Source organism: Astyanax mexicanus, chromosome 6, assembly GCF_023375975.1.
Source record: "Astyanax mexicanus isolate ESR-SI-001 chromosome 6, AstMex3_surface, whole genome shotgun sequence".
Taxonomy (NCBI): Eukaryota; Metazoa; Chordata; class Actinopteri; order Characiformes; family Acestrorhamphidae; genus Astyanax; species Astyanax mexicanus.
In genome coordinates, this window is record NC_064413.1 from 392,501 (window position 1) to 416,683 (window position 24,183).

At 36.6% G+C, this 24,183-nt stretch overlaps 3 protein-coding genes across 3 annotated transcripts in view; 1 reads left to right on the forward strand and 2 right to left on the reverse strand.

The window, feature by feature from the left end:
• Positions 1–24,183, forward strand: part of abcd4 (ATP-binding cassette, sub-family D (ALD), member 4) — a 234,306-nt gene that overhangs the window by 39,723 nt on the left and 170,400 nt on the right. The gene's annotated exons all lie outside the window — the stretch shown is intronic.
• On the reverse strand, positions 3,105–9,761 carry ube2v2 (ubiquitin-conjugating enzyme E2 variant 2). Its single transcript, XM_007234868.4, has 4 exons — positions 9,614–9,761; positions 5,972–6,120; positions 5,640–5,765; positions 3,105–4,776 (listed from the first exon to the last, which is right to left on the reverse strand). The coding sequence occupies exons 1-4, from the start codon at positions 9,627–9,629 to the stop codon at positions 4,630–4,632; spliced, it is 438 nt and encodes a 145-aa protein (XP_007234930.2). The 5' UTR covers positions 9,630–9,761; the 3' UTR covers positions 3,105–4,629.
• On the reverse strand, positions 11,417–23,536 carry mcm4 (minichromosome maintenance complex component 4). Its single transcript, XM_007234869.4, has 17 exons — positions 23,446–23,536; positions 22,219–22,288; positions 21,673–21,825; positions 21,247–21,377; positions 21,020–21,121; positions 20,362–20,457; positions 19,895–19,990; positions 19,076–19,214; positions 18,310–18,530; positions 17,136–17,256; positions 16,138–16,397; positions 15,129–15,494; positions 14,659–14,786; positions 13,990–14,197; positions 12,822–13,050; positions 11,837–11,970; positions 11,417–11,666 (listed from the first exon to the last, which is right to left on the reverse strand). Exons 2-17 carry the CDS (start codon positions 22,274–22,276, stop codon positions 11,574–11,576), a joined length of 2,535 nt encoding a protein of 844 aa, XP_007234931.2. The 5' UTR covers positions 22,277–22,288; positions 23,446–23,536; the 3' UTR covers positions 11,417–11,573.

Here is a 24,183-nt window from a genome sequence, read left to right on the forward strand (position 1 = left end):
TAGCTTTTCATCAGAAACATTTTATCAGAAAGTAAAAGTAAATCCTTTACCCTTTTTAACATAACAATATAATAATAATAACAACAACACATTTTTACTTTGTTTTCTCACTTTCTCAGGCAAAAGCCTCCAGAAAATGAAAAAAACGCTCTTATTTTCCATTATTCTAGATGTTAAACAGAGAAATGCAGAGATATAGTTGATCTACATGACTGTTTACACTCAGAGCTCCAGAGTTCTCGCGAGAAGCTCAGCTCTAATTCTTGGCGATAATTAAAAACATCCAGTAAATTGGTGGCTCTGCTCGGCAGAGACACGAAGTCTGATGGCCTCCCCCTCTGGATAAACAACTGCCAATGGAATCCGTACACAGATTATTTGTTCTGCACGCTTTTCGTCTTCATACATTAATATTTTCTTTTCCTAATTTAGGCCTTCAGTCTCGTTCCCACTGGGCGGCGAATGTGGAGAGACTGAAACGCGTGAAACTTAGAGCCAGTCTCGTTATCATTCTTTAACAGGGCATATAAAATTCCTGCACTGGGTGGAGGAGAGACAGAGCAGTAAATTTAACAAGACATGGGGTTTCTGGTCTGAAGCAATATTTAATATATATGTATATTATATTACATTCAACTTTATAGTCATTGAGAAATTACAAGTACAAGCCATGTACTGCAAGTGCAACTGAAATGCAGTTACTATCTAAACACAAGGGTAAAGTTGCTGTTTTGGAGACAGATAAAGGCATGTTTAAAGTATAGCTTTAAAAAGAGATTAGAATATTACATACAGTATACAGCTTTGGACAAATGAACAGATGACTTCAGTTTCTGAATCTGTTTCTCTGATTTTGCTATTTATAGGTTTATATTTGAGTAAAATGAACATTGTTGTTTTATTCTATAAACTACAGACAACATTTCTCCCAAATTACAAATAAAAATATTCTCATTTAGAGCATTTATTTACAGAAAATGAGAAATGACTGAAATAACAAAAAAGATGCAGAACTTTCAGACCTCAAATAATGCAAAGAAAACAAGTTCATATTCATAAAGTTTTAAGAGTTCAGAAATAATCAATATTTGGTGGAATAACCCTGGTTGAGGTTTTTAAATTGATAAAATCAAAGAAACTCATAATTTTTAAGGGGTCTCTTATTTTTTTTACAGAGATGTATGTCAGGAATGTATTCAGACACTGAGTGCTCTCTGACTGAATGTCTGATAGACTACTTTCCCAGCAGTGACCAACTGAAGATGAAAGGATTTCTCAGTCACAAATGACTTACTGGTGTTGAGAATAATGCTTCAATTATACACACACACACACACACACACACACACTCACACACACACTCACATACACACACACACACACACTCACATACACATCAGAACAAAGAGAGGACACTACGGCCACTGTCACACTTCCCTTTAGCAAGGTCAGCAGAGTCTCTCCTCAGTCTGAGAGTCTGAGGAGTTCAGGCCTGCAGAGATATTATACTGGATTTACACTGATTTAACCCCTTCTATTATGTTTTTAAGTTTTAAGATCTAGGAAAAATTGTTAAAAGTATTTTTTTTCAGCATGAAACTTCTTCTTTTTGCTTTAATTAGTGTAATCAACAGATAATATGAAAATGGCTCATCTCACATATTTGCAAACCACCCCCTGCAAAACCAAAGACTAAATCAAAATTGCAATGTTAGGTTTCAATGTTATGTAAAATTATTTTGTTTTATATCTTGCTCTTTTAAAGTAGTGAAGTAGTGAAACAAGTAGTGAAACAAAATAAGTGAATTATCCTAATGATTTTGAAGCATTATCTGTTAGAGGTAAGGAACACCATTGCACTAAATATTGACACAATAATGAGCATTTAAATAATTAGCATTTAAATAATTAGCATTTAAATAATTAGCAATTAAATAATTAGCAATTAAATAATTAGCAATTTAGTAATGAAATATTAACATGCTTTCAGACATATTATGAATAATTAAACACATGCAACAGGTCAAATTAATCCAGGAACACCATTACTGTTCCTGACAACTGAACATAATAAAACAGGAGGGTTAATAAAGAGCCTTTATAAACCCTATAAAGAGTGTGTGAGCAGCTCCCCCTGCAGGCTGGAAGAGTGAATCTGCTCCCAGTTAACCCCCATTCACAATAATAACCCTGAACCAGGTCTATCCAGGGTTTAACCCCTTTTTAACCCCTTTAACATGCCCTGTCCTGTATACAGAATACAGGTGTAGGTGATACAAAACAAAATACAAATTCCCTGCAGTAAAATAACTTATTTATATTCTGAAAACCTTGAGGGTTTTAAATCTCCTACAGGAAACTTGGAGAAGCTGCCTGTTCTGTTTCTCTCCTCCACTCTAAATCTCAGATCACTGGAGTCACTAAATCATTTTAAACATTTAATATCTAACCACCTTCAGACAGCCTGTACCTGATTTACTTAATCTTATTCATTCTTAACTTTTATTTTAGTAGTGTATTTCCTTTTTATTTCTTTCTTTCTTTTATTATTTTTAATAGTTTTGTAATATTGCTTTTTTATTATTTTTTTAAAGATTATATTTTCTTTTATTATTTTTATTATTGCTTTAGTTTGTTTTAGTTCATTTATTTATTTGTATTTTTATTGTATTATGTAAAAATTAGTTTTTGCTTAACTTCACCTGATTTTTGTTGTATTAATATTACATTCTTTTGATCTTAATTTCTTATAAATTAAACCAAGCTTTATTATAATTATTTTTTATTCTAATTCTATTTTTATATTTTATTTACTGTTATTTTAAAATTGAATTAAAACTGAATTGCTATAGGACTTATATGACTGACAGCGGTACTGACCAATCAAAGCTGTTTAAAATAGAAGGGGTACCCACTATATTCACTGCGCACCACTGATATATATATATATATATATATATATATATATATATATATATATATATATATATATATTCCTAAAATATACTAATTTCCTAAATACAACCCATTTTTAAACCAACATTGTTCATGTTAAATTAAAGTCAAAGCCAATGGAATAACACAAAGACAAAAAGAGAGATCAGTTTGTGTTCCACAATATTTGATTTATTATCCTGAATACAGCCCCTGTGTCACAAATTCAACATAACCAGAATATATATCTTTAAAAAAAATAAAAATAAAGAAAATAAAAAGGGACCAAAATGCTTCATGAGATGCTTCATTAAACAGAACGGTGTTAATTGAGTACACTCGTTGCAAACAACTTTTTAAGTGATTAGGTGGTTCTGAAACGCACAGATTCATATAACAAAAACACCTTCTGCCCAATAACATCACTCTTTAGTGTGTTTATAGCTTATTAACATAAAACAACTATGTTAACTACTCAATTTTATTATAATTATTACAGTGTTCTTTTTTTTCCCCAGATAACTTGAAATTAGGCTCATAAGTGGATTACTAAAGTTCAGTGCGGGTTTGCTAAAGTGTTACATGGGCTAATCACAATTTATTACATCAATTTATTGCTGCAGTTATATTATAACAATGTGGGGAAAACCAGTTAATTCTGATCAGTACGGATACAGTGCGGCTGTATATAAATTTAAACGTGAGAATAATCAAATCAGAAGAAGCAAATCAGGGTCTGAAGGCGTCCCGCAGAAAATCCTCAGACTTTCAGAGGTTTGTTGCATCATAGAGTAATGCACGTTTAACATTTAGCAGTGTGTGTGTGTGTGTACATACAGTGAGCTCGTGTCGGAAAGAAAGAAAAGAAAGAAAGAATAGAAGGAGAGATAGAAAATGCTCTGAATGTTGCAGTCACTTTTTTTTAATGCACCGGACACGTCTTGTAGTTAAATGCATGGATTGATTCATTTAAAACAGAATAGAGCATCTGTTACACGTAAGATACCGCACTGAAACAAACTGCTATTGTGTCAAATACAGATATAAAAATAATAATAATAATAATTAAACAAACAAAAAAACCCAAAAGAAAAAAGCCAGTCCCTCCCCTTTGTGAAACTACAGGTAAGACTACAGGCACACTTTAATAACCTCAGAATAATCGTCAGTGAGGGTTTCCAACACACCCAATAAATTCAGCTAACTAACAACTTATTAAACAGCTGGTTTCTCTTTTTTAATTCCTCCAAACTATTTTATAGGATTTTATCAGCATGCTGTCATATATGCATCTTAATTTTTTATCTTAAGTTTTGGTGTCCAGTCATTTTAACGTAAAAGAAACAGATCTTGCATTTCTGCCATGCCGTTTTTGCCTACAAGAAAAAAAAAACATGGTTCAGAACAAAAAGTTGAGATGGTCAAAGTGGAGGAAACGGATTTGTGCACTCAATTTTAAAACAGAATTTCACACACAGCCTCACATTATAGGCGTTTCGTTTTTTTTTTTTTCCAGAGAAGCTAAACTATTAGAAATGTCCAATCCCGCCCCTGCAGTGCTGTCTGTTCATGTGTGGAGTGAGTCGATCTTTTTTTGTTTTTCCTTTTTTTAATCTTTGTTCTCTGCTGACTTACATTGAGACATTTCTAGGAGAGTAAGGTTTAAGACAGAGGGTCAAAAACAATCATTTACAATTAATTGCTGTACGTCTGTCCTTCTGGTGGTTGAGGAAGCTTCATATTCTCTTTGGACATCATTAGACGCCTTAGCTCTTGAAGAACGACTTTAATGCTATAAGAATTTTGCCATTTTGTTAGAATTGGTATGCTACGTGCATCCACCTGAAACAGAAGGAGAAAAGAATAAATTGAGAAATTGAGACACGTTGCATTCTGTCAACAAAAAAAAAAAAAAAACACTAAAAGCCTTTGAATGCAAAAGTAATGCAAAATCCAGTTTTTTTTTATTATTAAGCTATTGATTAAACCAAGAATGTAGAAATCACTACATCTGTTGCAAACTTGCAAGCATGCCTTCTAGAAGTCTGCCACAACAGTCCCTGGAGGAAGATTTTCTGGACTCAAAAAACCTTTATGAATTATTTATGGTGAAGGTGGGAAGAGTTTCTGTGCTCTCTCTCTCTCTCCAAAGCTGCAGTTACATTTTAGTTTGCACTGAACGTATTTTTTAAATGGGTAAAACTTCATTCATAATAACTGAATTAATACAGAGAATGATCTTTGGGAAAACTCTTGGTAAATTATGTGTAAACCACATTAATTACACACATTGCAGTTATTCACATCTATAGCTCACTTAAAAATGACGAGTTTCTTTGATTCATCAAATTCAAAACGTTATCCAAGAGTTATCCAAAAGCAGTGTGTAAGACTGGTGGAGGAGAACATGATGCCAAGATGCATAAAAAAAACTGTGATTAAAAACCAGGATTATTCCCCCAAATATTGATTTCTGACTCTTAAAACTTCATGAATATTAACTTGTTTTCTTTGCATTATTTGAGGTCTGAAAGCTCTGCATCTTTTTGCAAATATTCAAGCAGTTCAGTTTGGTGGTTTGATGGCTTGTGATCATCCATCTTTCTCTTAATTATAGGTTTTCAATTGGGTAAAATGAAAGAAATTCATAATTAAGTGTTCTCATTTTTTTCCAGAGCTGTAAATATAATCTGAAGAGTACTCACCATCCCATTGGAATTATTTATTCCATTCATGCTAATTTTTGTTACAAATCTAACAGTTGGTGGTAATTCAGGATATTTAGGTCCACACTCCACTTTCAGGCTGTATATCCTGTTTTCATAATTAGTCTGAAAAACAAACATGAAAACAATTTAAAGCATGGAAAACCATTGATAATTGTGCAATAGAGATTGTGATAATCTTAACATAGCAAAACATTGCTAATGGTGTTTTTCTGGTCCATAATCACAGAATTAAAGCAAATAACTTTAGTGCATTGATTAATAAAAACTCAAATGGACAATTTTCTCAAGTTTACAAAGTCAAGTCTTACTCGCGCAGGTCCAATGATCATTCCTGTCCACCGTGTTAAAGTCATGTCCTCATCATCTTCCAGACCCCAGCTTACTGTGCCATCACCAACACCCTTCTGTCCCTCTTCCAGCTCCTCCAACAAACGAAAATTGCGTGGAACTTTAACTCCTATACAATAAAAACAAGCAACAAACACTGCAATAACACTGATAATTATCCATATAATTAACTGAATATTAAAGATGTTTATAATGGGCAGTGAATCCTCTGTACTGGTGGAAAAGTTGTATGTTGCTGAAATCGTTGCAAATTTATGCAATAAGTCAGTATCCTATAGAAATGGTTCTCAAACTGTGGTACATGAAGCGCCGCACAGTTGTATGGCAAATAATCTGCTGTATGAACTAAAATATTAAGTACATATTATAGTTTTTATATCATAATATTTTACTGTATTTAGTGTTACTTACTGTAGAACCCTGTGGGACTCCACAAGATGTACTAACCAAACCAGTTACCAACTAATTCACTATAGTTTCTGAATCAGGATGAATAGCTAAATATTGCAAAAGCAGACAAGATCCACAAAACTAGCGAAGAACTACAAGCTTAAGAGAAGACCTGATGTGTTTAAGCGTGTGGCACATGTTTTTGCAAATACCTTACATGTGGTGCAAATCTTTTGTATACTCATACTCATGAGTAGGAGCATTTTAGTCTTTGCCATGTTTGTAAAATTAAATAAAATACCTGCTGAACTGGTGAGATTAACTGTATAAAGCTGCAGGAGAATAACAGAAATCATAGGTCAATTACTCCAACTCATCTGGACCACACTAATCAATAGTAATGCCTCAAACACTAGGAGCTTGACAGAGATGTATGGACAGGACAGAGAGATAGAGCTCTTTGGGAGGGTTCCAAATAATAGAGGGGAGAAAATAAATAAATATAAAAAGGAGCAACATTAAAAGCCTAAAAGAAAATCCAGCAGATGAGGTATTGCATGTAATTATTGCATTGTTTAATACTGTTGCACATAATCTGGTTTATTTTATTTTCACTCTACTGCTCCATCCCATCCTCTGTCAACCCTCCTTGTACAGTCTGATGGTTTGAGGGAGAAAGGAGTTTTTAAATCTGTTGTTTCTGCATTTGTGAAGGAGAAGTCGGACACTGAACAGACTCCTCTGGTTGCTGATGACTGTGTGCAGATGATGACTGGCAGATTGCAGAGTAATGACTAGGGGTGGGAGGAATTGTTGATTCTTGGATTTATCTCGATTCAGACATGGTCGATTCTGAATCGATTCACAAATTCTAAAAATTGATTCAGACCTGCCAACATGTACGCATTCTGAAAAACAGGTGCACGTTTTTACCATGTTCTAAAGTGAATATATCGTATGATCTCGCATTTCCCTCGTTCTGTCCCACATTTGTTTGTTGATCGTGGGTGTTTGAGCTGTCGCGTTGTTTATCCACAATGATAAAGCTACATATGGAGCCATCCCCTACTTTCCTCCACGCTTCATTTTTCTCCAAACTGTCGAAACAGCATCGCTGTTCTGAAGACTCTCTCTTGCACATACACTGTCTTTAGTTTATTTCCTCCATTAAATCTCCCAATTAACTCAAAACAATATTCTCAATTAAAAAGTATCACTTCCCTGATACATTACAATACATTACATACTTTATTTATACGCATTAAACACGGATCAGCTACAACAATAACACAAGCTTTGTAAATATATTACACTGGTCCTGGTCAGCCACAACATTATAAATCACCTTTTTTGTATCTGTTTGTTTCCTTGTAGCTGGTTTTAGCATTAAAAAAATTAATCCTAGATTTCTTTAGTAACTAAAAATAGTGTCAAAGAGCCGATTCATTAAATAGCAGACTCACTATGCATATGTCAAGACTTTTAAAACCTTCTAGTGAATGCTTGGTATAGCTTAAATCTTAGATCAGATTACTCATTTTAAAACATGTCTGGAATGCAATCGCTCTGGTTTTAGTATCTGTTAAAACAGTCAGTTTGAATGGAAAGTGCCCTTCCCAGCCTTTCTGAGTGAGCTGCAAACTAATGCCTAGTGCGCTGTCAAACACTGGAACCATGTTCCAACAATGCTGAAACTTAAACTTTTTTTGCACCATGCATCTTTACTGCAGTTCATGGAACATGTAATTAACGTCTTTATTCTTATCATGATTACATTCTTAATAAATTATAGGGCAAGTTTAACAAAACATGGAGAGCCATGTCATCAGCTGGTGTTGGTCCACTGTGTTTTATTATCAAGTCAGTGCAGTTTTGTTTCCCCTCCCCACAAAATCTTACAGCACTAAATGCTTCCCTCTGCTGACAACTTTTAAAGAGATGCGGATTTCATTTTCCAGCAGGACTTGGCACACTGCCCATACTGCCAAAAGTACCAATTTATCTTATATAATATTCTAATTTTCTGAGACAGATTTTGGGGTCTTCATGTAATACGCCTATACAATATAAGAGAGACATTTTAAACTGAATTACAGAAATAAATTAACTTTACAATAATAGTCTTATTGTTTGAGATGCGCTAGTATAATTTATTATAAATGTTTTGTACTTAAAAAAACATTATATATTAACTATACGTTGTATTACTCGCATGTTGAGTGCAGCAGGTATTGAGGTAAGTTATTGTTTTTCTATTTACTTAACTAACCTAGCTATAACAAAAATAAAACGTGTGTTGCTCCGGAAAATGGAACTATTTTATATTGCGCGGATTTTTATCCTATTAATCTATTCTGGCCCTCAAATTTCCTCACAGGTTAGCTGATTAGCCATCAGGCTAACGAGAATTCCCCAGTCAGGAGTTAACGCTAGCTAAAGTTAGCCCCACTGTTTAACCTGCTTCTCCGGTTTGTCGGGGCTGCAGAGGCGCGGGGTGAAATGAAGAGCCAGAAAACATTAGCGCTGTAACATTATACCGTAATAAAATATATCGAGAAAACTAAAACACCGCGTTAGTTTAGAAAGTCAGTCAGTCAGTTACTCAGTTAACGTTAAGTGGTTAGCTAGCTAGCGTAGTTAGCCTACAGTGTTGACTGCTACCAGCCCAACACACAGAGCTAAGCTAGCTGTTAGCTAAGCTATGTGCGTTATTTCAGCTAGCAGGCTAAGCTAAGCTAAAGTTACCTCAGGTCTTTAGCTAGCCTCTATAGCTTGTTTTTAGCGCGGTGTTTAGCACCGCAGTCCGGGCCGCGTGCTGAAACCCTACGCACTCTGATTCTCCTGCGTGTTTTTATTGATTTTATATTTATCGAATATTATTTAACACATACACAAACTAGATAAAGAGAGATAAGAGACACCGCCGGTTAAAACACCCCGAAAAATCAGCCCAGCTAACGCTAGCTAACCGTACCGCGGCCGGAGCGGAGCTCCCAGCCCCGCTCCCATTCACTCCGATAACTGTATCAGACAGCCGGAGCCACACCGCTCAGAGACCCGGGTACAGCAGCAGGAACAGCGGGAACCCGGCCGCCCCGGGAGCGCCCAGCACACCGGGGCACGTACAGAACATTCCCCTCGTTTACCCCAGCGCAGCCCCGCCGCAAACCCATCCAAACCCCCGCGCCTGTTTCCCATATTGTGAGACAAACCTGAGGAGGCCGCCATCTTCTCCAGCCAAATCCAGAAGCGCACGATATCGTGACGTCATATCACTTGACCAAAACGTCACCACCACTGCACTGAGGAGCGCGCGCAGTCCCGCAACAGCACAAGGTAACCCCCCCCCCAGCTGTTTTACAGGTGACGTTATACAGATACAATAGATGTCATTTTCTATCATATATCATTTTTTGAGGCGTATACTCTGCTTATGTAAATTAATAAAGATTTTCAAATTGTGATTAATTTCAATAACCCATCTTGGTTAAATTAGAATTACACAAAAAAGTATCTAGACAAAGGCTGAGAATATAATATTCAAAAGTGGAATTAGGAATAAGCGAGAATACAAATATGATCATTAAATTAAAATATGAAGAAAAGTTGATTGTTCAAAAGAAAAAAGTAAAACAAATAAAAAAAATCTGGGGAGGCAACGCCCCCCTCAGCCTCCCTCTAGAACCGGCCCTGACTGTACTTAAGTATATATAGTATAGTATACTATAAGTACTATATAGTCATATTCTCCTGAGCTTCAGTGCAAAAATACTTTACCTGTACTACTCTACTTAAATACCAAAATACTGTATATGCACTACTGTACTTAAGTATGCATAGTACAAGTACTATATAGTACTAGAAAGTTCTGTACTACTGAGCTTAATGCCAAAATGCTGTATCTGTATCTACTGGAGTATTTTTTTAACCTAACTACTGTACTCTACTGTAGTATTTTTCTTTCAATATTTCAGCACAACAAAATACTTATATCCAATGAATGTGTGTAAATTTGTAAATTGTGAGGATCTTAATACTTAAGATCATTATATTTAATAACAGACTTATCAAGGGCTTTATTATTGTGAAATAAGTTGTGCTGGTTTATGAATCAAATGAGTTTTAATTCATTTAATGGAACATAAAAAGATGTGGGAAAACAGAGACTGTGTGGTATTAGTATGTTCCCTTATCTGCAAACATCAGTTTTTACAGTTATGTAAATATATAGATAATCAAACAAAGCACATAACACTTTACCTTAATAAGACTGAGTAAATCATACTATTAAAAGGTTGAGTTTCACAAAAAACCCTTTTGCTCTATTCAGACCAGAGGATCTTTTTCTATCCCTTAACAGAACTTTTTAAAAAATGTATTTTTAATTAAAACATATTTTAAATACATTGCATTAATAATGTTTGAATCATGTTTTATTTATGCTTTTTTATTTCTATTCTTGTTAGATCATTTTAAATTTGACTATTTTCTAATTTGTAAAGCAATTTGAATGATCGTTGTGTTTGAAAGGTGCAACATAAATAAACTCCTGGCTTTTTAACACCGTACTAGCCTTCTATATGCAGCACATCACCTCTATACATTTATGCTCACACCTTTCATTATATACTGAAGCAAACATTATAATTTGCACAATAAAATGTGAATAGCATAATGCTATTTTCTGCAATTACAAAGCAAACTTTTCCATTGCTTCTGTTCTCTAAGTGTTTAAGAATGGAATGATTTTTTAAAAATGTAGATAGAATTAAAACTAATACTCATTTACAAAGACTATCTTCTATCTGCTTCATTTGCTAACAGTAACCTCTTAAAAGGTACAGAGGATATTTTTTTACATTTTTTAAACTCAAGCCTATAGAAAAAGTGTAAACTGCACATTGCACAAAAAATATAAATATACAAGGAGAAAAGAAAAACAAAAAGTAAGAAATTCTCCTATAACCCTCTTTAGCTTTGTCTAATTTTGGAACGGAACGCACAAGGCGAAAGGCTATGAACAGCAAATACAACATTTTTTATTGCAAACAGTAACATGACTTCATACAAAATCAACAATTAAATGCACAACAGGAAGACAAAAAAAATACATCAGTTTTCAAGACAATAGAGTTCGTAAAGATCTTTAATTAATCCAACTTCTGGGTATATTTACAGCAGACGCACAGTCTTTCCTGTGACTGTTAGGTAGTCCTCATCAGCGAGCGCTCGGAGTGCTTCATCAAACATGTCCTTGGTGATGGCCTGGAGAGAAATCAATCAGTATTCATCACCACACTGGTGCAACACGTTTTTTTTTACTAAGTCTGTAGTCATTCATCATGAGAATTTTGACATTCTGCACGTAAAGATTAGAGTTATCCTAAGTTAAATATTTAGAAATAATGAAATTAAAAACAGCAGAATATGCTTACAGCCTCTGATTGGCCACGTAGGTCATCGAACAGCTGCTGGTACTTCATGGCTGGAGTCTTGCCCTTCGACTGGATGAGTTTCTTCAGGGCTTGCGCCACTTCCTCTTTACGCTTTCTTGCGGTGGCGCTCATACCTACGTACAAAAACAGAAATGCACAAAAACATTAACGAAACAGCATTCTAATACAGAAAACTCTCAGCTAAGACCTATCTGGATGGGATTACTTTCTCAAGGGGTTCTGGGTTATTTTCTCTATGTTTTTTTTTTTTTATCCTCTGTGATTTTATTCCTGTCCAGAACGATCATGTAGGTGTTTTTCTCAGACGTCCTCTGAGTAAATTACAGGCTGAATTATCTACTGTTTTTGTCTGAACTCCGTGCTCCTCCGGTAATTTTAGTCCCGTCCGGACGCACATCTCTGAGTTTCGTCTCCTCGCCTTTAATAAAATAGATATTTGTCCACTGCTGTGCACTGTAATTACACTTTGGGTGCGCCACGGTTTCCATGGAGATCCACGTTATAAAACACAACAGCAAGTGGAAATGGAGGAGCTACTGAACTGAACTGAAAAATTGAAGCCTAAAAACTCACTGATTCTCCTGTTTTTTCAATTGCAGTCCAGATGCAGGAGTTTTATCACCGACTAGAAGAGTGAAATATTTAACATACGTCCCCCTGAGAAACGGTTTCCTGATGGTTGCCTAATGGATAACTCTGCTTCACGACTGCTGAAGGTTCATATTTTGCCGGCTGCAGGAATAACGAACCTGGCTGGCTGGTTACTGTCAGCAACTACTGGGAGCCCCCTTGAGGGGGATTCTGATAAGTGTTTCTGAGGGCCCTACAGGCAATTGATTTGTTTGCTTGCCTTGTTGCATCGGGGCTGCTCTGCTCGTTATTTTACCCTGTTATTGCTCAGCATGTTCTGATTAACTGTGCAGATCATGAGTTTCCCACTGTATCTCAGTGTAAAACCACATACCTGTGGTGAGGATGGAAATATCCACGAAGCCTGTTCTGGGATCAGTGGCGGACTGCTTCAGGGCCTCTCTGTGGAGTCTCTTGGCCTCCTCCACGTCGATGGTCTCCACTTTGTCTGAGAAGCGGACTTTAGCGTGGGCTTCAGCCAGACGGATCAAGGACTCCAGCTGTCGAGGGTAAGCAGACACCATGCCTCTTCCACTGCCGATCTTCCTCATGTCCACGTACGCCTGCAGGAAACACAGTTACAGGCATTAACCTCTTAACTCCCATGTTTTAAATAACTCTCACTTTTGGCTCCAATTAAATTTAATTTCGTAATTCTGAGAACCAGACGGTTTGAATGATGTATAACATGCCCACACTGGATAAAATATGGACATACAAATGCCAATTATGAATGTAATTTTTAATAAAACTTTAGCTAAAAAGGTATTTTTTTACCCAATATATTTATTTTCCAAAAGGCAATACAGCTAAATTGGCTAAATATCTAAAAAGCAGAGATTCTAAGCTTTCATGGCATATTGGGTATCTATACTGAGCCTATAATTATTCCAAAAAGTAGTGCATCCAAAACATCTAAGCGACCTCTCCTACACCATGTGCATCCTGAGTAGGGCTGAGTGATATGCCCCTAAAATAATATATGATGTTTGAGTGTTTTTGCAATAACAATATTTTGGTGATATGACAACACATTTAATAAATTTTAAATACATTTCAAAAGTGTATGTATGCAACAAATGTAACTTAAAATGTTTCTTAAAAAGAAACTTAAGACTTGTAAAATGTATAAAAACCAAAAACGTCTATTAAAGTGCAGCACATTTTTGTGCCTACATATAAATTGTAAAAGTACAATAAAAAGTACGATGGAGTTTTTTTTTTTGTCAAAAAGTTTTATCAGATGTTATTTCATTAGGACAATAAGAATATTAAAAAAACGTTAAAAAACGTTTCAAGGCATTTAGAAGAGATTGCTGATGTTCATATTTTGCCGGCTGCAGGAATGACTAACCCGGCTGGCTGCTACTGTCAGCAACTAGTTGGTTTGATTAGTGATTGGTTTGCTTGCCTTGTTGTAACGGGCCTGAACAAACGGTTCAAAATTAGCTGTAGGAACAGGAAAGGAGACTTTATTTACTGCTGACTCGTTTGGTTCATACCTCAATAAGTGCTTGACTTGCTTCTTCACTGAGTCTTGGGTTGATGTAGGTACGAGCATAGGCGATGTAGTCCTTCAGAACAGCCATGTCCAGATACTCCTCCACTATCTGCTCCTCGCTCTGGTAGTACAGCGCAACCAGGTGGTGGGCGAGCCGCCGGTCATACGCCTCGTCCTGAGGGTCCAGCATCAGGAAGATCAGATCAAACCTGAACGAGAGAAACAGAGGTATTGGTAAATGTTTATCAAGTTTTTTTTTTATGCATTAAGTAAATGACATGCAATTAGTTAAAAGTATAGAAAATAGTACATTTTATAATTCATGTACTAAATATATATTAGATTAAGACATCAGATTTTATACACAATGCCACTACTGTCAATAGAATCAAATCAAATTGAGCCATAAGGCTTGTCATATAAATGTAGTCAAAGATGTTGTCCTGCTCCCAACACAACTGATTTAACTAATCAGATTATAATCATGCCCATTCAGAATTACAAGAGGTGTATTAAAGTAGGGAGTCCTCTAAAATGTGCAGAACAAGGTGCATCCATAGCAGAGTTTAAAAAATGCGCAAGCAGTATATTATAAAAAAAAAAAAAAAATAAAAGACATTTTTCATGTATAATTCCTCAATCCAATCTTCAAAACAAACTACTGTATTACCTGGAGAGCAGTGTGTGGGGGAGCTGAATATTCTCAATTGTAGTTTTCTTCGGGTTCCACTGAGACTCCACCGGATTGGCTGCTGCTAGAATAGAGGTCCGTGCATTCAGCTGACAAATGATCCCAGCCTAAACCACATTAAATAAAGCACAATTTAACATGTGACTAACAGTACAATCAATTTCTCTACCTGAAATAAACTCTTTTTATATTGACTTCCATTGAAATTTTACAAGTTTTTTCTCTCTCTTGTAAAGTTGCTGTTTTGGCAAAGTGTTTTTTTATTGGACAGCAACGATATAAAAGTGAAAAAAAAAAAAAAAAAAAAAAAAGCCATATTAAGCTAAAATCACTTCAGCCTGGTAATGTGAACGTAGCTATATGGACCAGTTGAACCCCCCTGCTCTCGAGCGATAAAGAACGCCGAATAATCCTAAAGAGCTACAGGATCTGAGGAACGGGGGTCTTGCCTTGGCGATGGAGAGGGTCTGCTGCTCCATGACCTCGTGCAGTACAGACCGGGTGCTGTCGCTCATCTTGTCGAACTCGTCGATGCAGCAGATTCCGTTGTCGCTGAGAACCAGAGCGCCGGTCTGCAGCACCAGCTGCCGAGTCTCGGGGTCCTTCATCACGTAGGCGGTGAGACCCACGGCGCTGGAGCCTTTACCAGAAGTGTACTGTCCTCGCGGCACCAGGTTAAACACGTACTGGAGCAGCTGGGACTTACTGGTTCCGGGGTCTCCGCACAGCAGGATGTTCACCTCGGCCCTGAAGTTTCCTCGACCCGTCTGGCTGAAGTCTTTCCGCGTGCCGCCGAATAACTGCAGCAGGATTCCCTAAAACACAGAACAGGCAACGTTTTAATTCAGTAAATAAAAGTTCAACTTAATTTCCAGTGTTTATCAGGGGTGGGAATTCAGATTCAGAGTCTGCGATGCGATTATAAAACAATTATGAATAATAATCATCTTAATGCGTATATTTTTCTTCTTTACTATGTTTCTTTTTTTTTTTCTTGTTGCTTGACTTCTTGGTATTTTTAACCTCCTAGGACCTGGCGTCCACATGTGTGGACAACACATTTTGGGTTGTCTAGACCACACAACACTAAATTTTGCTCTACAAGGGCCTGGTGTCCACATATGAGGCCATTATACTGTCACCTAGTGGTGGCAGAGGAGTTGAACACGTTACAGTTTCAATTTTGTTCAGAAATTAAAATTAACAGTAAATACATAATTTTTGTTTTGCTCAAAGGGGCATATTGCTCAATTGTTGTTTCTACTTTTTGTTTTGCACTGTGTTTAGGCACAAAATAAATGTTTTGCACACTATTATAAGAAAAATAAAGTCTAACAGTTCCTTCACTTGAGTTACTCAAATTTGCTCATAAGTTAAATCCTGAATTCTATTTGTTTAATAAGCATAAAACGAATAACCTCCTTACTGATCATAAATAAGTAAATAAATAAATCGGACCTTTTTGATATCCTCGTGTTCGTAGATGCTGGGCGCGAGGGCCGAGGACAGACGCTCATAAACGTCGGGTTTGGCAGCGAGTTCTTTAAGCGTAGCGACGCGCTCCTCCGTAAACAGCTTCTGCTCGTTCTCCTCGTCCAGACCGTGCAGCCGGCGCTCGTCCGTCTTCCGGAAGTGAATCGCATCGATATGAGTTTTATACACAGATTTCACCTGACTCTGCCGAGGGTTAACACGCATGGGTGCTGCTCTGTAGATACCTGTTAAAAAATATATAAAAAGGGTTAACAAGGAGTGAATCTTAGTTTTTAGGTTAACAATCTATAAATTGGATTTAATTTCCGGATTTTCCGCACTATAAGGCGCACTTACATTTAAATAAAACTTTTATTTTACCAAAAATCATCAGAGCTGCTTATAATCCGGTGCTCCTTATGTATGAATTCTATCAGTCAGGTATTAAGGAGCAGTAAAGACACTCCACATAAGTTTCAGTTTAGTTCTCCAGCACTGAGACTGGAGCAACATTAGCATTAGCCGCTAACCACACTTAGCGCTAGCTCTTTCGCCATTCAGAGGTGAGTATATCAGACTGTAGTCTGTGTGTTCACCGTGTTAAAACAAGCTATGCTGGACAAACCGCTAGCTAATATCACCCTAGTTTACCAAAACACTGAGGATTTCTCAGTGTAGCGCTGTCTGGCGGTGTTAGCCGCTAATGCTAATGCTGCTGCACCGAGCCTTAGTGGAAATCTGAAAATCTACTGTAAATAAACGGAAGGGCTTTACTCACCCAAATAAACAGTTTTCAGGAGAGAAATCTGTGTAGATTAACATCCAGCACTCATTAAATTTTAAAGTAATTTTCTTGCTTTACAGGTTTTGCCACCCAGTGGGAAGACCCCTGTTCCTTACTAGTGTCCCATTATGCGCTTTATAGTCTTAAAAATACAGTATTAATTTGGTACACCTCATCCTAACTGATCATCAGAACATACCGGTGATATTAACTCGATCTCCGGGCTGCACTTTGTCCACCAGGTCATTGTGGGCGTACACCACGGTCGTGTGGGGCGTCTGACCCGCGGGCATGTCCTCTGGAGATTCCTGAAGTTTAATCTGCCAATAAAAAAAGAAAATTAAATTCATCCTTTTCAAAAGATTAAAAACTCTTTTGTGCTTTTCATTATAGTATAATTTTATTTAGTTTTTGACTTTTTCTTCTTCAGTTATTTTAAATTATAGTCTTCATTTTTTCCATAATTTGGGAGTTTATTCCACAAATCCTGTTTTCACTAAAGGACTTTTTTTAAGTGCTTTATTTTTTTTGGTCATATCACTCTAATCCTGTACAGAATTCTGCATTTTTTCCTCTGTTGCCATTTCGCAGCTAGGTGACTGTAAACAAGAAGTGACCCACGTTAACGCAGATTTAAAACTGCTGGGGTGGAAACAACGCTTATAAATAAATTAATACATATGATAACTAACTGTATTCTAGCTGTAATTTCAGTACATTTTAGTATGTTTAATTTTATAAACTGAGCACAGATCTAGTTAGATACAGTTTTATTTTTTAACAGGGTTCATACACTTTTTAACCAATACATTTCCATGCCTTTTTTAGGCATTTTTTTATGACCATACAATTTTTTAAACAGTGCAGACATGGACACTAAAACCAAACATCAACTAAAACTATAATCTAAATTGATAAGTGGATATAAAATGAATCTGAGACACATTTTTAATAATAAAATGTCAGATCCCGAGAACTGTATTGTGTAGAGGTTAAATTACTGTATTAACTCTGAGCTGATTGATATTTTTGCGCTCAAAATAGATTTCCTCTTTTGATAAATGGAACACAAAAGACTTGTAGGGCAAATTGTCACGACTTTTCCAAAACTTTCTGGGTACTTTTTATTTTTTCCAAAACTTATCCAGATCTGGAAATTGCTATTTTTAAAATCTGCGATTTTTCCAGGTTCTTCATGCCCCTACGAACCCTGCTTTAAATTCAGTAGTAAATAAATATATTTTTTGTTTGTCCCTTAGTTTTCATTAATGATGACCTTGGAGTGGAGCGGTAATATCTAAAAGCAGAAATCACCTATAACCAATTGCACACACAGAATCTGGTATACAGATCAGCAGATCCTCAGCTCTTACCATCTGTTTGTCGGAGAAGACGGAGCGGTTGTGCACCAGCGCCAGGCTGTGTGTGGTGTTGCAGTGTCTGCAGACCGCCGGCTCGGCGATGCGTCCGCGATCCACCTCCACCCGCGTGGAGAACGCGCAAACCTGACAGCGGAAAAACGCCTCCTGCATTTCCGGGATCAGCTGTGATGTTCTGATCACCATCCCACTGATCGTGATGAGCTGATCAATATCTGCAAGATATTAAACACAATCAAATAAATGCACAGGATTGAGTTTTTCCCCTCTTTAACACTGCATTAGGGGTGTGCAATATTTTAATCATACACAATAATTCCAATAATTGGTACAATTTGTTTGCTGTTTGCTGCAAAAGGAAGATTCACTTCTTACTTCCGCTTAAATACATACCGTGTTAGCTCTTTCGCCAATCAGAGGTGACTTTATATCAGAATGTAGCCTCCTACTAACCCTGGCTAGCACTGCTGGAGCAGCATTAGCATTAGCTGCTAAGCTTAAGATCTTTCACAAGCTCTTTTATCATATTGCCAGGAATATCTGAAATAGCGTGGTATTATTTTAGAACCATATTTACCACCCCAACACTGCTCAACACCTACTGTGCTTTTATATTATAATTCACTAATTCAGGAGTTCAGTAATGGTGGAGCCACATGCAGAGGGAAAAGCACCAAAAATCTCACATTAAATCACACACTCTTCTGCTATAAGATGATCCACAGCACATACACACAACCATGTAAACACCAGGACTCACCTTCAGGGTTGAGGCTGCGCATGTTCCTGGTTTTCAGGGCGTTGTAGGGACGCACTTGGATCTGATGCTCCAGAACAGAATCAGGGAATCGATCGAAGAACAGCTCATTCACGGACATATCAAACGTCGGGATTACCTCCTGTGATCAGGAAAAGAAAACTAGATTGAAACACATTTTATTACTTGCAATGAAACCATTTTTAACTAAATATACTATATTGCTTCAGTGCACGGGTTCACAAACTTCAGAACGTGTATTATGCAGTGTGCCAAGTCCTGCTGGAAAATAAAATCTGCATCTATTAAAAGTTGTTTCTTAGATACTGATTTGTGGGTTTTCACTGGCTCTAGATCATAATCAACAACAATAAAATAAATATATGTTTGTAATACATCTATATAATATATGTATTACAATAATGTTGAACTGAATTACTAAAAAAGTAACTTTTCAATGATATTTTAATAACTTTCTAATAGAACAGTGAACAGTATTTTAGAAAGTCATGCAGTACCAGACTAGTGCAATTTGAGCTGCGATTATATATTGTCCACCAAAATGTCTTAATGTGACAGAGCTAGCTTAGCATTCATGCTACCAGATAGAGGTATAGCAGTATGTGTGCAGTGACTTTTACATGGTCTGAAACCTGTTCATCATGTCTTATTCTGAGAGTTTAGCATTTCTTTTGGTTTCAAGAGGAAAACACTGATTATTTCCTAACAATTAAACTCATTTCTCCCGTTATCTGATGATCAGATTACTGAGGAACGTCAGAATCTCTTCAGAAACGTGAAAGTGAAGATCAGAACTCTTACCTGAGGATATGAGATGAGCTGACGGTAAAGATCAGCATCAAACGCCTGAATGTGGCTGCAGTTTACATTCAACACAGGATCCCCAACAACACTGATCTGCAACACACACACACACACACACACAAACACACACAAACACACACAAACACACACAAACACACACAAACACACACAAACACACACACACACACACACACACACACACAAACACACACACACAAACACACACAAACACACACACACAAACACACACAAACACACACACACACACACACACACACACACACACACACACACACACACACACACACACACACACACAGAGAAACACGTAAAGAGGCAGTAGAGACTGTTCTTCTTTTCTACAAATAACCTGGATTATCCAGCTCAGATTAAGAAGCTACATGTACACAATATTACTGAATTAAGTTGAACTTTTCAACATGCGACTCCAGCACTCTGCTCACCTCGTCCAGTTTCTGCAAGTAAAGCGGCTCATTAAGATCCAGACTTGCGTTCTCATCCTCCCGGGACTCCGGATCAATAAATCGCTGCAGGAAGCGCTGCCAATAAAAATACAAAACACACTTCAGTCACATTTATTCAAACGATTAATACAGAAATCTAGGATTAATGTTGGGTAGCAGAAACAATAAAGGTGATTATACATGTTAGGAGCTGTTTTTAATGCTGTGGCTGATCTGTGTTTGATATGAGTGTGAATTAAGTATTAGGCAAAGTATATAGAGCTTTTTTTTATAGGTTTGATGCTTTTTAAAATGAGAATAATGTGATGTTCTAAGTTACTGAGTTTAAATGTGAGATTTAATAGAGGAAATGAACTGAAGACTGAGAGAGCGAGCAGTGATGTGTCGACAGTTTGGAGAAAAATGAAGAGTGAATGAAAGTAGTGAATGGCTCAGTAGATAAACACACACTCATTAGGAGAAATGTGAAATCTACTAGGAGGTGAAAGTGCGTAGCTACACGCTAAAAACTGAAAAATATTTCCAATATTAGCATTTCTTCTTCGTGTGTCGTGTTATTATATTTTATGATGTTCTACAGAGGAAAGTTCTGCAACAGAAGGTTTGGAAATGTTGTGTGATGCTGCTCTGAGCTCACCTGAAACTTCTCCTTACAGGTTCCCACATTAACATCAGTTCCCCAGATGACGAGTCTCTGACCAGCGGCCTGCTCACTGGCTACAGCAGCTTCTCCAGACGGCTGATAGGAGGAGAAAATTCACACTGATTAACACACACACACACTAATAACTCAATACTAATCAATACAACACTGATCTAAACTAATCGAACTAATCAAATCATAACTCAGACTTTAACACTCACCGTGTCAGAGTTCAGGTCCACTTGCGGAGCCTTTCTGACAGACCCCAGATCAGGTCTCTGTCGAGCCGGCGTTCCTCTGCTCGGTGTGTCGTATATGAGAGGAGAGCTCATATCCACTTCACTCTGAGGAACTGGATCAAACAAAGCATTTAGTACATATTCCTGTTTCTTTCTTTATGCATGCGTCTCATTTCTGCTAGAATTAGACCTTTAAGTATCTAGAATTAACCCCTTAACGCCTGTTGTTGCAAATATGCGACTAACCGTTTGATTCAATCAACCTGCCAAGATAGCGCCTGCATTCCCCCAATGCCTGTTAGTGCACCAACTGCTAAATAACTTTTCTGTGCTCCAGAAAATACCCAAAGCTCTAGCTGAGTACTCTCTCCTGAACCCTGGCGATGGATGGATAGATAGATGTAGTACCGGAGCGTCGGGGCATGGGGCTGGAGAAGAGGGAGGTGTCCTGTACCGCGGGGCTCTGCAGGTCTGTACCCGGGGACGTCGGCATGGGCTGCAGTTCTCCTGTAGACGGCTCACGAGCGCGAGGAGACGGAGACAGGACATCCTCACTACCAGCTAAAATCACACAAACAAATAAAACAATTAAACTATTAAAACAACAGACAAAAGATCAGTGACTCCATATACACAGTGTGAACAGACTGCAGCAGGTGAAGAAATAAAATATAGATCTATGATTAATTCAAATGTTGTCTTTAAGAGTATAATTGCTATATTATGCTCTCCCTTATTATGACATCAGTGGTATTTAAATAGTCATAAAATTATAATATAATTTATAATATAGATAAAATGATTTACAAAATATAATCGTGACAGTACTTGTATTTACCTTCAAATACACGAAGGTTAAAAGTTAACACTCTTCATCATGTTTTATTACAACCTAAGTGCATTTCACACCAGATTTCTCTTGTAAAATAATAAATAAACTGTATTTAAACTCACGGGTTGGAGGATTGCTGCTCCTGCCTCGCTTGCGGGCGCTCGAGGATGGGGAAGACATTTTGAACACTCACTAAAATAAAAACATTTTTACACATAGTTAGTTAATGTTAAATCAGTAAAGTAAGCAAACAAGCAAAGTTTTTTTTTTATTATTTCCACATGAAACAAAGAGCTAAAAAGAGGCATTACAGTCAAATCCAGGTCCGGAAAGTGCAAATCCACTACAGTATTTCGCTCCAGCTGCCAAGATTTGCACTTTTTTTATTTAAAAAAAAATTACTAATTTTAGTATATAACAAACTTCACTAAGTTAGTATTTTTATTCTAAACCGCCCTGGCAGTTGGGGCGAAACACCGGCGCGGATCCAAACTTTTCGGATCTGGATTTGCCACTTCTAGTTGCTAGGTAGATAAAATAGTTTTTTTTTTTAAATAGTGGATTGGTAAAACGAGTTAAAATAATAAAATGGTCGGGAAAGGACAAATCCACTCCGGGATTTCGCTCCAATTCCATAAGCAGTTCATAATGAAAACAGTAACTTAATAAAGTAAAATAGTGAAACAGTGGATTAGTACCGTCAGAGTTTGTACAAATAGTAAATTTAGTCCGGAAAGTGCGAATCCACTCCGGGATTTCGCTATAAATTCATAAGAATTGAAATACTGAAAAAGTAAAACAGTGAAATTGTAAAATAGTTAATAGTAAAAGTGGTTTAAAATAGTAAAATAGTGCGGAAAGTGCAATTCCACTCCTGGATTTCGCTCCAACTGCCTGGGCGGCTCTGCTGCAGCTCAGCTGCAGCAGAGCCGCCCAGGCAGTTGGTGCGAAATCCCGGTGCGGATTCGTACTTTCGGGACCTGGATTTGCCACTACTTGTTGCTGGGCAGATAAAATCAGTAAAATAGTGTATTTTAGATGTTTAAACATAGATAAACATCAACAAAACGTGCGTATTTACATACAGATACATCGTTAACTACATATCAATATTAAAAACACCTTTATTATTATAACAAAACATCAAAATCCAAAGTCTTACTAATTCAACTAACTTTATTTAACGTTTTTAATATTTACTAATTAGTGATTAGTAATTCCAGCTACGTTAATCACAAAATCACACCTTATAATTATAAAGAATCGCTTTAAAACTCTTGTTTTAACTTTTGCTTGTTTTTAAATTATTCGCGTTTTTTAACACAAAAGAAAAAACACGAGGAACTTACCACTGCGGATCCTTCTCTCCAAATACATGCAGAGTGGCGCGAAATCGCTGGCGTGACGTCGTTTTCGCGGGGAAATTCTGACCAATCAAACAGACGTGCAGACTTGGAACGATCCACTCCATATGTACAGAGGGAGGTAGCTAAATAGATATTGTTGTTTTAAATCGATATTAAGTGTTTTTAACAAAGTTACCAACTAAAAATGACTATTTATAAAAGTTTTATACAAAATATACCTTACAAAGTTAAAAAATAAAACTAAAGTTGCGATTTTTAATCAGTGTTATAAACAAAAGCTTTGTTTCACATTGGTTTGATCCACAGTTTTCGCGGCAAATATCGACGACAAAGAAGAGCTACCACGTGACTTAAATAAGGGGTTGTTATTTAACCCTTTATGGTAGGAATTATATATTTTTGAAGGAAAAATACGATTTTTGAAAGCTAGGGAGTCCCTGTGAATATATCAAATATAATCTAAATTATAAACTAATCATTTAAATCAAAAGTTATAGAGCAAGGGAGCATAAAACACTAGTTTTTACAAGAATATAGTAAGAATATAAACAGACAAATATATATATATATTTTTTTTTACATGTTCTTGCACACATATTTTAAAAAAATACTTTTATTAATAACTCACTTGTGCGTCTCATTGTATTGGAAGTAGATAAGCCATGTAACATTGCATTAAAAATAAATAAACACGTTTATAATTATAGAAAAGAAAATAAA